General features: G+C 46.7%; 1 protein-coding gene and 1 long non-coding RNA gene across 9 annotated transcripts in view; one reads left to right on the forward strand and one right to left on the reverse strand.

Annotated features, from left to right (window-relative positions):
- The window catches only part of LOC137427995 (cholinephosphotransferase 1), a 50,238-nt gene extending 43,230 nt beyond the window's left edge, over positions 1-7,008 (reverse strand). For all 5 annotated transcript variants that reach the window (XM_078777541.1, XM_078777542.1, XM_068117882.2 and 2 more), the window contains exon 1: positions 6,469-7,008. In XM_078777541.1, the coding sequence (XP_078633667.1) occupies positions 6,469-6,750 (282 nt within the window). In that variant the 5' untranslated portion in view covers positions 6,751-7,008. The remainder of the gene's footprint in view (positions 1-6,468) is intronic.
- A 385-nt stretch (positions 7,009-7,393) lies between these two features.
- LOC137427992 (uncharacterized) lies at positions 7,394-17,915 on the forward strand. 4 transcript variants are annotated; one of them, XR_013623399.1, is made up of 3 exons: positions 7,394-7,436; positions 8,049-8,407; positions 14,989-17,915. It is a non-coding gene; the product is annotated as an uncharacterized LOC137427992 (long non-coding RNA). The 4 variants fall into 4 exon arrangements; XR_013623400.1 differs by having other exon boundaries at positions 7,395-7,501; XR_013623401.1 differs by lacking the exon at positions 7,394-7,436 and having other exon boundaries at positions 7,778-8,103; positions 8,305-8,407.
- The last annotated feature ends 515 nt before the right edge of the window (positions 17,916-18,430 follow it).

The raw sequence follows: 18,430 nt of genomic DNA on the forward strand, positions 1-18,430 counted from the left end.
GTCAACGGAACATCTTCTCTTCTGGACTTGGTTATGACTAACTTCCCTGAAAATGTCTGCTGCTCTTCTTCTGCTCCGATCGGAACATCTGATCATGTCCTTGTTAAAGTGGACATCTCTCTGACCATCCTCAGGGAGCCTGCTCAGCGTCGACGAGTCTGGCATTTCACTCAGGCCAACTGGCACGGTCTTCAAGCAGCCATCAATCATCTGGACTGGTCTCCCATCTCTACCACCTCTGACATCAACTCATCCTGGGAATTCTTCCAAAGTAAATTGCTCTCTCTCATGCACAGATTTATCCCATCTCGTCTTCAGTTGTCATACCCTTCCTCCCGTCCATGGTACACGGAATCTTGTGGTGAGGCTGTTGCCCAGAAACAACTTGCCTTCGTCTTCTGGAAAGCAAATCCAACGGAAGGAAATCTCATTTCCTTCCACAAAGCCCGAAACAAGTGTGTGTCCACCCTCAGGAGAGCCAGGAAACAATATCTCTCCGTTCTCAAGACCGAACTCTCTTATCTGTCTCCCTCTTCCAAATCCTGGTGGCGTCTGGTCAAATCCGTTTCTGGTGTTTGTTCCCCCTCCATCCCCTCCCTTACCTCAAACGGCTACACAGCTGACTCCGCACGTGAAAAAGCTGAATGCCTCAACTCTGTGTTTGCCTCTAAATCTTGTGTCCCAAACCCATCCCTCTCTGTACCCACCATACCCAGTCGTACCCTGCTGCTCCTGGACTCCGTGTCCTTTCCTCCTGACAAGGTGGAAAAGTTTCTGTCAACCCTCGACTCTGATTCTGCAACTGGACCCGACGGCATCAGCCCACGGGTCCTAAAATCCTGCTCTGCTGCTCTATCTCACCCTCTCTCTGTTCTCTTCACCCTCTCTTTTGCTCAAGGTCAACTGCCATCTGCTTGGAAATCAGCCAACATCACCGCTTTGCACAAAAAAGGTGCAAAAACAGATCCTAGCAACTACAGACCAATCAGCCTTCTCCCAATTATCAGCAAAGTCATGGAATCCATCATTGCTTCTGATATGAAATCTTTCCTCTTCTCCAATGGCTTGATCTCTGATCATCAATTTGGTTTCAGACCAGGTCACTCTACTCTGGACATGCTGCTTCTGCTGTCTCAACAATGGATGGAGGTCCTCAATGCCAAACAGGAAATTAGAGCTGTCTCCCTCGACATATCACGTGCCTTCGACACGGTCTGGCACCCCGCTCTGCTCACCAAACTCTCCTCCTTTGGTATCCATGGAAATCTCCACGCATGGCTGGCGGACTTCCTCTCTAGTCGTCGTCAACGTGTGGCCCTGAATGGGTTTCTCTCATCTCCTCTTCCTGTTCAGGCTGGAGTTCCCCAAGGCAGTGTTCTGGGCCCCGTGCTTTTTCTGGTCTTCATCAATGATCTCTCTGACTCTCTCGAAAATCCTCTCTATCTCTTTGCTGATGACTCCACTCTCTGCCGCTCCATTCCTCGTCCCTCAGATCGGCAGTCTGCTGCCTCCTCACTCTCTGAAGACCTGGACAAAATCACAGACTGGTCAAACAAGTGGAACATGTCTTTCAATCCTGACAAATCTCACACTCTTACTATGTCTCTCCGAAAAGATCGACTGGACAACCCTCCCATCTACTTTCTCAACAATCCTCTCCAAGAAGTTCTGTCGCTCAAGATTTTGGGTCTCACTATCTGCCATGATCTTTCTTGGGAAAACCACATTTCAAAGCTGGCCTCCAAAGCCAGTCGCCGACTGGGCATCCTCCGTCGTGCGAAGTCCTTCCTCGGCACACCTGAGCTCCTCACCACATACAAGGCTTTCATCCGCAGCTCAATGGAATACTGTTCTCCCCTATGGGCCGGTGCTCCTGCCTCACACCTAGCTCGGCTTCACGCTGTTGAAACCAAAGCTTTCAGAATTATTGGAATCTCCCGCGATGAAGCTATCTCTGAGGGCCTTTCACTCACTCACCGCAGGCAGGTAGGTGGTCTTTCTGTCTTCTACCGACTCCTCTCCGGCCTTGCACCCCCAGCTCTCTCTGTGCTCTGTCCCCCAAATATTCCTACAGGTCGCACAAGATCTGCCAGCAACCCTCTGATGGTTAAACTGCCGAAATCTCGGCTCTCCGCTCACCTTCACTCTTTCATTCCTCTTTTCTCCCGCCTCTGGAACAAACTCCCTCACTCCCTTCAATCCCACTCCTCCCTCCAGGTCTTTAAAACAGCTGTTCACCACCATCTCTTATCTTCCCCCATCCAAAACCTTGATCTTTTCTACCCCCGCTAATTCACCCCAGATCCACCTTGTTTGAAATTCCAACTTCTTTCCTGGAAGTCCTGGCAGTGTCCATATGTTTTATACCTCTCCCATTGCCCCCTTCCCACGCCCCCCCCAAAGCCCTCGCCCTCTCTCAGATCTCTCGATGTCTCCATGTCTCTCGGTCCCTGCTCTCAAATGTTGTGTTTGTGTCCTTCCCCCTCTCTCCCCATCTTGTCTACCGCTCCCTATGTTATATGTTTTATGTGTCGGTTTGTCTTTCTGTGTGATTAATGTTCGCTCTTTCACGAGCCTCGATATTGTATACAAAAAAAAAAACAAAAAAAAAACAGTAGTGTAAACATTTGAACAATATGGTACAGTAGTGTAAAAATGTGAATAATATGGTACAGTAGTGTAAAAATTTGAATAATATGGTACAGTAGCGTAAACATTTGAATTTAGTTGAATGAATGTCAAAGTTATGAAATTCCAAAACATCATCCAACAAACAACGGTCACATTAAATGGTTACCTTTCTCCTTATTATTCCCCGACCATTTTCAACGGAAGGGACTGCAGGTTTGCTCTCTGTCTGTCTGTCTGTCTGTCCATCCATCCATCTGACTGTCTGTCTGCCTGCCTGTCCGTCCCTACCATTTTCACCGGAGGGTACGATAGGTTTGCTCTGTCTCTCTGCCTGTCCGTCCGTCCGTCCATCTGTCTGTCTGTCTTTCTGCCTGTCTGTCTGTCCATCCCAACCAGTTTCACTTGAGAGGACTATAGGTTTGCTCTCTGTCTGTCTCTCTGCCTGTCCGTCAGTCCGTCCTTACCAGTTTCACCAGAGGGGACTATAGGTTTACTCTCCGTCTGTCTGTCTGTCTGCCTGCCTGCCTGTCTGTCTGTCTGTCTGTCTGCCTGGCCGTCCATCCATCCATCTGTCTGTCTGTCTGTCTCTGCGTCCCTACCAGTTTCACTTGAGAGCTCTATAAGTTTGCTCTCTGTCTGTCTGCCTGTCCATCCAACCGTTTGTCCATCCATCTGTCTGTCTGCCTGCCCGTCCGTCAGTCCCTGCCAGTTTCACCGGAGGGGACTATAGGTTTACTCTGTCTGGCCGTGCATCGGTCTGACTGTCTGTCTGTCTGTCTGTCCGTCCGTCCCTACCAGTTTTACCGGAGGGGACGATAGGTTTGCTCTCTTTCTGTCTTTCACTCTCTGCCTGTCCGTCCGCCTGTCCGTCCGACCGTCCCACCTGTGGTTTTTCAGACTGTTTCCCAAACTCCAACATTTTAAATGGAAACTTGGTGCACGGATTTATTATGAGAAGTTACAGAACAAGGTCGAGTTTCAGGACGCTTCGTCAATTTTTCAGAGTTTTGTCCTTTTTGGATTTGGAAAATATCACATCGGGAGGGAACACGTATTGCAAAGCAACTCTCGCTCTTCTTTTCCTTACTTTCCCCGTTACTGAATCCGGGCTGCTGTGGTTCCGTCTCCCCTTCATTACCCTGCGCTCGCGAAGCGAAAAGCACGGTTAGGCATTCGGTTAAGTACGAGCGTAGTACGTGTGTACGTGTGCCGTACGTGTGGCGTACGTGCGTGTCTGCATTAAAAAAATTCATTTTCTCGGCAACCGTTGGTCCGATTGACACCAAATTTCATCACAGGAGCGCCTCCGCCTGTAGATTTTTTTTTACTCATAATTATGACGTCATAAGTCACGTGGTATGGACGCCATCTTGAAAAAACGTTACACCTCCATATCTCCTAAACCAGTCAATGGAAAAAGTTTAAACATGGCTCATTGTCAAGTACTCCCCAATGGGGAATAACATATGTTGCTGATGATGTCATCGGTCTCTTCATTATGACATCATAATTCGACAATTACAACTCTTGATCTGATCAGTATGAAAAAAAGATTTCCTCTGCAAATGTTGGTCTGATGGACTCAAAATTTTCACCATAGGATCGCCTCCTCCTGTAGAATATTTTAATGATAATTATGATGTAATAGGTCACGTGGTACAGGCACCATCTTGGAAAAACTGAAAAAGTTACACCTCTATATCTCCAAAACCGCTTCATGGAATTTTTTTTTTAACCTGGATAATTGTAAGGAACTCCACAAGGGGAATAGGTGTTGTTAATGATGACGTCATTGGTGTCGTAATTATGACGTCATAATTTGCCAGGGACAATGTTTAGTCTGATCAGTTTGAAATTTATTCAGCGTGATCTATGCAACAATTATATTGGAGAATATCAATTTATGATGTTACCACTCATGTGGTCTGGCAGCCATATTGGATCAAAGAAAAAAAAAACCTCCAAAACAGAAGAATTGGCTCGCACCAAGTTGACTGCGCAGGGTAGGTATTTTATGAATACCATCTAGTTATATAATCAATTAATGTTTTAATATGATCGCGAGGGCGGCCTCAAATTCTGTAAACATTGCACAAACCTGCTATTTAAATCAAGCATAATTTAGTCATTTCACAAAAAAAAATCTCAAATTTTCCAACAAGGTACTTGATAGACTCTGAAGGGTCGATCAATATGGAATTCAAGAAATCAACGGACTTTTTATGATGTGTCGGGGAAGAGGAGGTGCAGTGGGTTATATGATGCGTCGGGGAAGAGGAGGTGCAGTGGGTTATATGATGCGTCGGGGAAGAGGAGGTGCAGTGGGTTATATGATGCGTCGGGGAAGAGGAGGTGCAGTGGGTTATATGATGTGTCGGGGAAGAGGAGGTGCAGTGGGTTATATGATGCGTCGGGGAAGAGGAGGTGCAGTGGGTTATATGATGCGTCGGGGAAGAGGAGGTGCAGTGGGTTATATGATGTGTCGGGGAAGAGGAGGTGCAGTGGGTTATATGATGTGCCGGGGAAGAGGAGGTGCAGTGGGTTATATGATGCGTCGGGGAAGAGGAGGTGCAGTGGGTTATATGATGCGTCGGGGAAGAGGAGGTGCAGTGGGTTATATGATGTGCCGGGGAAGAGGAGGTGCAGTGGGTTATATGATGCGTCGGGGAAGAGGAGGTGCAGTGGGTTATATGATGTGTCGGGGAAGAGGAGGTGCAGTGGGTTATATGATGTGCCGGGGAAGAGGAGGTGCAGTGGGTTATATGATGTGTCGGGGAAGAGGAGGTGCAGTGGGTTATATGATGCGTCGGGGAAGAGGAGGTGCAGTGGGTTATATGATGCGTCGGGGAAGAGGAGGTGCAGTGGGTTATATCATGCGTCGGGGAAGAGGAGGTGCAGTGGGTTATATGATGTGCCGGGGAAGAGGAGGTGCAGTGGGTTATATGATGTGCCGGGGAAGAGGAGGTGCAGTGGGTTATATGATGTGTCGGGGAAGAGGAGGTGCAGTGGGTTATATGATGCGTCGGGGAAGAGGAGGTGCAGTGGGTTATATGATGTGCCCAGGGGGAGAGGGGGTGCAGTGGGTTATATGACGTGTCGGGGAAAGGAGGGGAGGGGAGTGCAATGGGTTATATGATGTGTCGGGGAAAGGAGGGGGGGGGGGGTGCAATGGGTTATATGATGTGTCGGGCAAAGGAGGGGGGGGGTGCAATGGGTTATATGATGTGTCGGGGAAAGGAGGAGGGGGTGCAGTGGGTTATATGATGTGTCGGGGAAAGGTGGGGGGGGGGGGGGAGTGCAATGGGTTATATGATGTGTCGGGGAAAGGAGGAGGGGGTGCAGTGGGTTATATGATGTGTCGGGGAAAGGAGGGGGGTGCCGGGGAAAGGAGGGGGGGTGCAATGGGTTATATGATGTGTCGGGGAAAGGAGGGGGGGGGGTGCAATGGGTTATATGATGTGTCGGGGAAAGGAGGGGGGAGTGCAGTGGGTTACATGATGTGTCGGGGAAAGGAGGGGGGGGGGGTGCAATGGGTTATATGATGTGTCGGGGAAAGGAGGGGGGGGGGGGGTGCAATGGGTTATATGATGTGTCGGGGAAAGGAGGGGGGAGTGCAGTGGGTTATATAATGTGTCCAGGGGGAGAGTGGGAGGGAAAGGAATGGGGTATTGGGGGAATGAATGGGTGGGATAGGGGAGAACTGGGGCTGGTGTAAGGGGTTGGTGGCAGTGTTGTCTATCTGCGGAGGGAGTGAAGTGAATAACATGAAAGACGTGTACATGGGTAGTGCTTGTGGAAGTATGGAGGGGCGAGTGGGGGAGGATGCGGGGCTGTCACCTCGTCAAGGCCCTGGGGGCTGTAACACAGCATGATAAACGTGGTAACCGAGTTGAGGAAAAGACCAGTTAGAGTCATTGCGTTCGGTGACACCCAACGCGGAACCATCTCGACCAGTTTGGTCCAGCATGGCTGCAGAAGAGGCTCCAACAGGGACCGTCCCGTAGCGCTGTAGACATGAGTCTCTAGATCGCGGAGCTGGGCTGACGAGAGGGGGCCCAGGGGGGGCGGGGGGCGAGGTGCGGAAGGGGACTTGGGGGAGCCGGGGGTGGTTTTGGACATGGAGTAGGTGGAGAAGAAGAAGAGCTATAAACGGAGATGTGGAAAAGACAAAGATGATGAGATTTCAAAAAAATGAACGGGATTGAGAGAGGAATGAGGAAAAATAAATGAAAGACGCCAAACTGTACGTTAAAATAAAGTTTTGAGGATAAGAGGCGGAGCAAGAGAGATAAACAGGAGCAAGGAGCAATAGGCAGGCAGGGCCAGGGACAGAACAGGACAAGGGAGGAAAAGAGCAGGACAAGGCGGGGCCAAAGCAGGAAATGGCGGGAAAAGAGCAGGCCAAGGCGGGGCCAAAGCAGGAAAGGGCGGGAAAAGAGCAGGACAAGGCGGGGCCAAAGCAGGAAAGGGCGGGAAAAGAGCAGGTCAAGGCGGGGCCAAAGCAGGAAAGGGCGGGAAAAGAGCAGGTCAAGGCGGGGCCAAAGCAGGAAAGGGCGGGAAAAGAGCAGGTCAGGCGGGGCCAAAGCAGGAAAGGGCGGGAAAAGAGCAGGTCAAGGCGGGGCCAAAGTAGGAAAGGGCGGGAAAAGAGCAGGTCAAGGCTGGGCCAAAGCAGGAAAGGGCGGGAAAAGACCAGGACATGGCGGGAAAAGACCAGGACATGGCGGGGCCAAAGCAGGAAAGGGCGGCAAAAGAGCAGGACATGGCGGGTATAACCTTTTGCAAACAAAATCAAAGCTTATGGTAAAGTGAGTTTACAAAGGGGAAAAGCAATGTCGTGATAGTGGGGCCATAGCTTGACGAAGGTGAAAAGGTAGGACTGGAGGGGGAAGGGAAGGGTAGGGTGATTTGTGATAAAAATAAAAAGGGGAGGGAAAATATGTGATGTGACAAAGCTGTTGTACACATATACACACACACACACACACACACACACACACACACACACACACACACACACACACACACACACACACACACACACACACACACACACACACACAAACACACATATATATACACACACACACACACACACACACATATACACACACACACACACACACACACACACATATACACACACACATACATACACACACACACACACGTACATACACACACACACACACACACACACACACACACACACACACACACACACACACACACATACATACATATATATATATACTGTATAAGCGGCTGTCTTAAATTGTGAATATAAAGTCCCAGGGGGAGCTGTACACGGAGATCTGTCCCATATACCTGTGGTTGTCTAATCTAATGGATGGAAAATACTCACTTACCTGTGTTGGCATTCGGTGTGAGAGTGATTTGAGTTCCGCTTGTTTGGGCAGGCTCTGCCAGGTGGGTTGCAGAGCGTTTAGGGGTCACAGCGGTGTTGTAAGTAAGGTAAGAGGTTTTTGTAAGCTCTTAAATGAAATATATATATATATGTCCATGTGGAATTATGTCCAAGGTGCGCGAAGCGTTGCTGATTTTGATATGCACGAGCACACACATGACCTCTGTACCATGATGATGATGATGATGATGTGTCATGATGATGTGCCGACATCTGTCATGTCTGTCTTTTGATATGCACGAGCGGAGAATCCGCAGCACGAAGCCTGGAAGTGGAATAAGCAGGGGTGGCTGTGTCGAGTGTGTGGGAAGGGAGACAGACATGGATCCGCAGGTTTTAATGTGTGGACAGGTAACGCTTTGTGACCCGAAATGGAAAAATTATATCGTCAAAGATCTGTGAAATGGATGTCTATGTCTGAGAGATATTTAGGGATCGCATGGCTGGAGAAGATAGTATATAGAGTTTCTTCTTCTTCAAACCAAGGGTGTATTGACAATCACACCTCTCTGACAGACGCCAGTTCATCTCCATCAATAACTGCAAATCCCCCACTGCTCCCCTCCCCCAAGGTGTCCCCCAAGGTTCAGTTCTTGGCCCCCTCCTCTTCATCCTTTACCTGTCCCCCCTCGGTCACTTAATCCGCCGTCATGGTCTCCAATTCCACTGCTTCGCCGATGACATCCAGCTTTTCATCTCCACCAAGTCCGTCTCCACCGACACCTACTCTATCCTGACAAACTGCATCACTGAAATAAAATCCTGGCTTCAAATCAACTTCCTCAAACTTAACTGTGATAAATCTGAAATAATCATCATTGGCCCAAAAACGCTCACCAAGTCCACCCATAACTTTGCCCTCAACATCGACGGTATCCCAGTATCCACCTCCCCTCACATCCGGAATCTTGGCGTCATCTTTGACCAAACCCTCTCCTTCGACAAATACACTAAACAGATCACAAAGACAGCCTTCTTTCACCTGAAAAACATCGCCCGTCTCCGCTCATCCCTCTCCTCCACGGCTGCAGAAACCCTCATCCACGCCTTCATCACCTCCCGTCTGGACTACTGCAATAGCCTCCTCTATGGTTCACCCTCAACAATCACCAATAAACTCCAATACATTCAGAACTCCGCTGCCCGTCTACTCACCCATTCCCGGACCCGTGACCACATCACCCCCGTCCTTTACAAGCTTCACTGGCTCCCCATCCCCCAGAGAATCCAGTACAAAATCCTCCTCTTGACCTACAAAGCCCTCCATAACCTGGCCCCATCCTACCTGGCTGACCTCCTCTCCAGACACACTCCCACCCGCAACCTCCGCTCTGCTGGTACCAACCTCCTGACCCCCCCCCCCATCCGGACCAAATTCAGATCCTGGGGGGACAGGGCCTTCTCCATCGCTGCTCCCACCCTCTGGAACTCACTACCTCACACCATCAGAGACTCCTCCTCACTCACCACATTCAAAACATCACTCAAGACCCACCTGTTCAGCACTGCATTCAACATTCAACCCACAGCATTTAACCCCTGACTATCACTTCTCCTTCCCCCTCCTTTTGCTTTAAATATTTCCCTATTGATGCTTGTCTTTTTGCAATTGTTGTTTTCATGTTTTGTTATGCATTATGTTTTGCACTCTGTCAAAGCGCCTTTGGGCTTCATGAAAAGCGCAATACAAAATAAATGAATTATTATTATTATTATTATTGGAACTGCTGTTCGTAATATTTGCTTAATATTAAGTTTGTACCAAAATATGTTTGTCTTTCTTAAGAATTCTCAAGTTTGTTGTTTTTGACACCTCATTGAGGAGTGGGGTGGCAACCTCTTTCGGAGACTGCAAATACTATTTCGTTCTTATTAAACTCCTAACATTTCCAGGAACGTACATTACCAAAGTACTTGGTGAGATATCATTCTTGGGCAGGGCATGTTGCGATTCCGACTGCATGGGATGGGGCTGGAATCGAGTTTGAGGGGGGAGGAGTGTATGGATTGGGTTTGGGTCTCGCGACAGGGCAGGGTGTGGACGCCTGTGGACAAATGGGCACATTTGCGGTGTGAAAAGTCCTGCAGAGCGAACGTGCGAGACAGGTGTGCGAGACAGGTGTGTTTTAACACATTAATAAATGCTCACGTGAGACAGAGATGCAAATTAACCAAGACAAAGATCAGTGGAGTATAGATTGTCGATTGTGATGAGCGGGGGTTCGGACGAGAAGGTGCAGTTGTGCCGCTGATGCATTGCCCCTTTCGGGTTAAGACCAAGGGTGCCGGCAATAGCTCGCCTGCCAGGAACACAGTGGGACCTTTAACAACCACCAACCAATTCCGGCAGAATTAGGGTGTTTAACGTCTACCCGAGGGATGGCTCACACATTGTTGTGTTACGTGCTCCTCCCCAAACCCCGGTCACGGTGTACCTCCGAGCCCCGAAAGGAGTCACGGCAGAAAGAAGTGCTATTATGTGTGCCAATGACCAATGGTGAAACCGCACCAATCAATCAATAGCAAAACCAAGTATTGTATTAATGTCACACAAGAATAACAACTTGCACAAGTACAATATAAATTCAATTGCACAACAAAATACCATATAATTCCTATGATGGTACCACCAGTTTCTTAACTTGATAACTCATGGTGCTCCACGTGAGCGAAATGTAACACCCCCAAAGTCACTGTCTCGGCACCAGGCCAAAGTCGATCCATGCTCCGGTGATCACAAGAAAAAGGTCGTTTTGAGACCAGAACCCAGGTCGGCTGACAGTCGACGCTGCCGAAGAGCCGCTGGGTGGGTGTTTGGGCCGACGTCTGTCAGACAAAAGTTCACCCAAAAGGCGACTGGGAATTCACACCTTCGGTTCACCAGACAATGACGCTGATATGAACAAGCAGCGGCTCCCCAAGCGGAAAACCATGAATTCCCCAAACGAAATCCACAACACACACGCAAACCAGGTTAACGGCTGGTGCGCGGGGGAATGGCTGGAGCGAGGTGAAATGGCGGACGGGCCCGTAATGGAGGCGTACCTGCTCTCCAACAACGATTCACTTCGGAATCGACCGCAAAACCCGTCACGCAGTTTATCTGCCACAGCGATATCGACTCTGTCATAGGAATCCCTTTCCCGGGGAAACCAATATTCGCTCGTGACCAACGTTCGCCAGCGTCCGCTCGATACCTCAAAGCAGATCGGCCTTTCTCTCCCGACCTCACTTGCGCCGCTTTTATTTCCACTTCTTCTTCCGGTTTCTCCCGATCTATTTCGTTTTTCTTTTAAAACACTAATTTTTCCTTTTGAAGACAGTTATCTCCATTTCACTCAAACTATAACAATAATAGTACATGGAACTAAAAATGCTTCCAGTGGATGAAAACCACAAAGACGGAAGTGACAAATCCGTAACAGTTGTTGAATCATCTTGCCTGTGAAACATCGGGATGACAGGTTGTAGTGGGGTCAGGATTCAAACCCAAGTTAAACCCCTGCCTCTCTGTCCATCTGTCTGTCTGTTTGTCTGCGAGCAGGACATCTCAGGAAGTTGTGGACAGATTTGGACGAAAGCTGGTTGACAGGTTGGGTATGGATGAATGTTGGTTGTTGAATATTTGATGAGTTGTGATCGAGGAACTGAGTGGTGAATAAATGGTGTTGTGAGTGACGAAAGAGGATGGTTCTGGGGGGCATTATGTCTGACGAGCTGCCCTGAAGGCTTACGAGGAGTGCTCACCGAAGGCAACGCAGTACGTCGTACCAATCACAACAGTTACTACGATTGGTATATGTTTGCCTCGATTGGTTCGGTTCACGTGGTGTGCATAAGGTGTGAAATACAGGTGTGCCTGCAGGAGATTGCGGCAACCTGCGGTTTGATTCTCACATATTGTCATGTAAGCACATGATGCTATGTGAGGTGCACTCTGATTTGATGAAGCAATTGTCCTATAGACGTTGGAGTGCGGAGTCGTGAGCTGTTGGACAAGACGACCCCCTCCCCACCCTTGACAAGACATTTTGAGACGGTTGGAGATTTCTACTCTGTAAGATTGAAATTGTGTGCAGTGTCAACCCTTTGAGTACGGGATTCTTTTAGCCGCGTCGCAGACGCTGGTCATAGAGTGCCCTCTGCTGTTGTTCTTGTTCTTGGTCTTCTTCTTCTTCTTCTTCTTCTTGTTCTTGCAGAGAAGACAAAACCTCAAAGCTCCACCCATTCTGGGAACCGTAGCTCCACCCATTGTGGGAGAGGCTTCATATAAACAAATATCCACCATTTTATTAACTCGCATAGCTTTGAGGCCTGTTTTGTAGGCCCGTGGTGTCTTGCTCTCTCACACAGTTTTCTTTCAAATCAAATTCGATATATCATTTCATTTTTCACAGTCGCTAACATAGTTTTAGACTCGGTTGAAAAAAAACGGGAAGAAAATCCGATGAAAGTTGCCCTTTATAGAACGAAATGAATTCTCAAAGGCCTGTAACTTCAAGTCCATTGAGATAATTTTTTTTTAAATCGCGGCATGGTCAGTCATACACCGCCCGAAATAACAGACGGGAAAATGCCGAGATATATATATTTTTTGTTTAAATCACGGCATGGTCAGTCATACACCGCCCGAAATAACAGACGGGAAAATGCCGAGATATATTAAAAATTCGTCCATTTGATGACAATCGTCACGATGAAATATTTAATTTATACGTCGTCACAATAATGTGGAGAGAGGAGCATAGCTTCCTTCACGTGTCGCCACATACGGGAAATTGCCGAGATATATATATTTTAAATCGCGGCATGGTCAGTCATACACCGCCTGAAATAACAGACGGGAAAATGCCGAGATATATTAAAAATTCGTCCATTTGATGACAATCGTCACGATGAAATATTTAATTTGTCGTCACAATAATGTGGAGAGAGGAGCATAGCTTCGTTCACGTGTCGCTACACACGAGAAATTGCTGAGATATATTTTTTTACAATCACGGCATGGTCAGTCATACACCGCCTGAAATAACAGACGGGAAAATGCCAAGATATATTAAAAATTCGTCCATTTGATGACAATCGTCACGATGAAATATTTAATTTATACGTCGTCACAATAATGTGGAGAGAGGAGCATAGCTTCGTTCACGTGTCGCCACACACGGGAAATTGCCGAGATATATATTTTTTAAATCGCGGCATGGTCAGTCATACACCGCCTGAAATAACAGATGGGAAAATGCCGAGATATATTAAAAATTCGTCCATTTGATGACAATCGTCACGATGAAATATTTAATTTATACGTCGTCACAATAATGTGGAGAGAGGAGCATAGCTTCGTTCACGTGTCGCCACATACGGGAAATTGCCGATATATATTTTTTAAATCGCGGCATTGTCAGTCATACACCGCCTGAAATAACAGACGGGAAAATGCCGATATATTAAAAATTCGTCCATTTGATGACAATCATCACGATGAAATATTTAATTTATACGTCGTCACAATAATGTGGAGAGAGGAGCATAGCTTCGTTCACGTGTCGCCACACACGGGAAATTGCCGAGATATATATTTTTTAAATCGCGGCATGGTCAGTCATACACCGCCTGAAATAACAGACGGGAAAATGCCGAGATATATTAAAAATTCGTCCATTTGATGACAATCGTCACGATGAAATATTTAATTTATACGTCGTCACAATAATGTGGAGAGAGGAGCATAGCTTCGTTCACGTGTCGCTACACATGAGAAATTGCCGAGATATATTTTTTTACAATTACGGCATGGTCAGTCATACACCGCCTGAAATAACAGACGGGAAAATGCCAAGATATATTAAAAATTCGTCCATTTGATGACAATCGTCACGATGAAATATTTAATTTATACGTCGTCACAATAATGTGGAGAGAGGAGCATAGCTTCGTTCACGTGTCGCCACACACGGGAAATTGCCGAGATATTTTTTTTTTTACATCGCGGCATGGTCAGTCATACACCGCCTGAAATAACAGACGGGAAAATGCCGAGATATATTAAAAATTCGTCGCCACACACGGGAAATTGCCGAGATATATTTTCACTTTGCACAAAAATAACATCAAGTAATCGAATCAATAGGAATGTCCTGTGCCTATAACATCGACGTTATAGGCACAGCTGCATCTAGCCTAGATTCTAGGCATTGTGTAACATCGACGCGGCTTTTGTTTTAATTAAAACTTTTTGTACTTGTTTTGATAAAAATACCCCGGTACGGGATTCATTTGGCATTTTGGTACGGGAATGCAACCACGGAATGACGATCTATTTATAGGTATAGTCGATGACGTGTAGTAACGTCATCCGTACACAAAACTTTTTCGCGGGTTGCGGCACTGGACGTCATCCGTACTCAAAGGGTTGAGAACGGATGTAATATTGTCATGTAATCATTGCAGTTACTTGAGGCCATTATAGCATGCCGGCGATAATTCGCCAACCGTGTTGAGTTATCAACGCAAGGTTGCAGGTAAGCTGGGGATTGTGTGTTCAGTCACCACCAAAGGTGGATGGAGGTTATGTATTCATTCCTATCTGTTTGTCTGTCTGTTTGTTTGTGAGATATAAGAAGTTATGGACGAGTTATGACTTAGTTTAATTAAGTTAATGTCGGAGCATCGCCTGTAGGGTATATGTGCGAGGTGGATGACCCACCTGTTGTGGTCACCTGCTGTGGGTGGAGGTGGATTTGTGAAGTGAATGTCTACAACCTCCAGGCTAAAGCTATTCATCTGGATTTACAATGAAGAGAATTGAAGGGGAGCTAAAATAATGCAATGGTCACTATTGGCCTTAGGAATAAACGTTGGAATAATGTTTTTTATGGGATGCTTGATAATTCTAATTGTGGCTGTTGTCCTATGTTTTTGTTTTTCAGCAACGGAGATTCCCAGCGGCACAGCACCAAGAGGCCGCTCAGAGAACACCAGCACTCACCCGGGGTGCCAACCAACCACCGGCACAACATACCAGCACAACATACCAGCACAACACACCAGCACACAGATGTTGCTGCTAGTCATGAGAGAGACACCGCAAGTACATAGTGAAGCACTACTGAAACAAGATGTATGGCCAGCATTGGAGGAATGAACTTGCACCATCCTATCTCAAACCCCTAAACCTATTAAAATTATCCGAGAAATTGGAATTTTGGGTTTCATGATAAAGATCAAGGTGGGATAGATTTGGGAAGGTCCACCTGCACTCACAATATTGTAAATGTCCCTCCGGAGAACCCAATCCTGAAACAGATTGAGGCCAAGTGTCGCCCAGAACCAAGAGAATGGGTTGGATTGGGAAAAAGCTTTAGGTTTCTTTCTTCCAGGGACAGAGATAGGCATCTTTCACCATTTCGGTGTCTTTTGGATCTTCGGGGCCTTTTGGATCTTCACCGTATTTTGCGTCTTCAGGGTCGTCAAGGGTCTTGAAGGGTATTTCAGTGTATTCAGCGGTCTTGGTGGTCTGGAGGGGTCTTGGGAGAATTAAAGGGTCATAAAAGATCTGAGGGGTCTCAGCGGTTTAAATGTAATTTAGAGGGTAAAATCAGAGGGCATGAGATGTCCTACAAATCGTATGATTTCTCCATATCGGACAATGTTTGTTTGCAGAGATAAAGCTTACCCTTATTTGCCTGATAACTGGAAAGGGGACATGCTACTTGGGTTCAGTGGTACCGGAAATCTTGATACTGGATGATATACAAAACTCAAACCTTCGGACTAGAATGGCGATTGCGGGAAGATTTGGGCATAACAAATAGGTTTTCAGGATGGTTTAGCAGTTTTGGATATACCATATTGTCCTGGGTTTTGTGGGGTCTCGCCATAATAGTGGGACTAGTCTTAGTTGTGTCTGCGAGCTAGTCTTAGTTTTGTTTTTACAACAAAGCATCTCTTTCGCATGTGTATGGAGATGTTCTTTTCTAGCTCCTCTGCTCTAATGACCCAACTGGAGATGAACGAGAGCGAGGACGAGGACGGGTAACTGCCTGATCTACCTGTCATTCCAGATTCCAAGGAGTCCTCAGTCATGGATGATCCCAGCACAAGAAGTGTTTCTCTCTTTTTCTTTGATTTTGATGCCTTGTATGCCAAGCAAGAACGAATGTTGCAAGAAATTAACGACCTCATATTTTCCTCAGAGGAGCAACACATCCAAACCCTCATGCATATGGAACTTGATTAACTTGGAGATCAGCAAGGTTGGTGGCTGCGAGAGGTGGGGGGATCCAGTCCTGCAGGGGAGGTGACGAGCCCTCCAGTGGGGGCACATCTTCGCTGAACCAGCGGTCTTCGTTGCGGATCAAAACGTTAATAAATTTCCACGAGAATTGTTGTTCTTTGATATTAAAAAATAATTAATATCTGAACAGGAGAAGGGATTGTTGGAGGTGATATGAAGGAATATATTCCTTGGTCCACTCACTCTGCTTCCATTTCATTTTTTATCTCACATTTTATCCTTGAAAGCGCATTCTCTTAGAAGTGGGAAACTTCATCTGTGTTTTTCACACGGTACATTTTTTCTTTGTATCTGTTTAAACAAGGGCTCTCTTGCTGTCTGAAAACCACCGCTGGTTCATGTTATTTTCTCTGCTTATCTAAAAGTTGACAATAAACCTGTGCTGTTCTCCCTCTGAACCAAAACCCCAACCTCACCCCCAAGTACCGGGTGTAATGCATTGCGCATATGAGTCGGGCTTTGGGGAGGGAACTGCCTGCAGAGATTGTTATCTGCGTTTTGCTGGACCTTGTGTGTATATATATATATGTATATATATATATATATATTGTTGCGGTTGTGCCATAAAGGCAAACCCCCTATAGTCAATTGCACGACAACATGTAGCCTGCAGTAGTTAGTTATGTCTTATTGAATGTAAAGATTAGCCCTTTCCCATTGTGTAGTAATCAAAACCAAATATGCGTTGAAGTTAGATAGGATTTCAAACCTCCGTGTGGTTAAGGGAATCCATTACTATGAGCAGGAAGGCGTGGCCAAAAGCACGGCCCAGGTGACCAATGGCGAGCCGGGAACCTGTCGCCATGATGCGACAAGCCTCAGCCAATGGGAGGCTGTGGAACATTTTTGCATGCGTGGGCGGATCTGGTAAAAGCCCACGCGGATCGCAATTTCATTCTCTTGGCTTGGATTTCGCCACGTGGATGACACCCCTCTTGGACTCTGCCTCGCCGACGATAGTGCTCTTTTGCATTGGGATTTTGCTGTGCTACACGACCTGTTCTGAACTCTTGCTTTTTGGACTTCGCAAGGACACACCTGAGCTCTTGCCCTTTTCACCATGCCCACGACGAGACCTCGTTTGCTTTTTCATATCTCCCACGACACGTGTTTGGCCTTTGTGTTATTCGTCGACACCCATCGCTTCTGCGCTGATCTCTTGCACCATACGGCTGACCTGCAAGCTTGTCCAACCTGCGCTGAAGTTCATCTACCTGTGCTGAAGTTCATCTACATGCGCTGAAGTTCATCTACCTGTGCTGAAGTTCGTCCGTGCCAACATCGAGGTGGTGGTTCGTCCTTCGGACCTTACCTCATCCAGGCTGCACGTTCGGATCGGGTATTGAACTGCGAGCCACTCACACCAGACCACGTGGTCACCAGCGAGGCAATTCCAGCACGTACATTGGTATGCCAATAACCAGTGTCATTTCCCCTGTGTGAGAGTGAGTGTGAAGGCGCCAAGTCGGGGTTATTAACAGGTAAGAATTGATAAGCTGTATCTTTTGTCTATTCTCTGTGCCTTCAAAATAAAAGGTTGTACATTTGGTTACTTTCCAACCTGTTCGGATACATCTTTTCTCCATTGGCCTAGCATCATCCGAGACCAAATTTGGTTAGATTCAGGTCCATAAATCTCGTGAGGTAACGCCGTTTTCCACAGCGTGCAAATCCGCTCGGCACGCAATTGAATAAAGGCGTGCGTTACACTCGCTTTGATCGCCGTCTTCGGTCACGTGTGCACCTTGAAGGTATTCGTGATTTTCCGGTATTAACCGAGGGGAATCGCGCAACAAAATTGTTGTCAAACGGATTTTTGAACCCCCACAACAATATATATATATATATACCCACAACAATATATATATGTATATATATATATATATATATATATATATATATATATATATATATATATATATATATATATATATATATATATATATATATATATATATATATATATGTATATATGTATATACAGTCACGTGAAAAAGTAAGTACACTCCATGTAAAGTTTTGAATTTTTCAACATATTTCAACATATTTCAACATACAGCTATTTGATCTTCATT

The sequence above is a fragment of the Myxine glutinosa genome, chromosome 5 (assembly GCF_964187855.1).
Source record: "Myxine glutinosa chromosome 5, kmMyxGlut1.1, whole genome shotgun sequence".
Classification (NCBI taxonomy): domain Eukaryota; kingdom Metazoa; phylum Chordata; class Myxini; order Myxiniformes; family Myxinidae; genus Myxine; species Myxine glutinosa.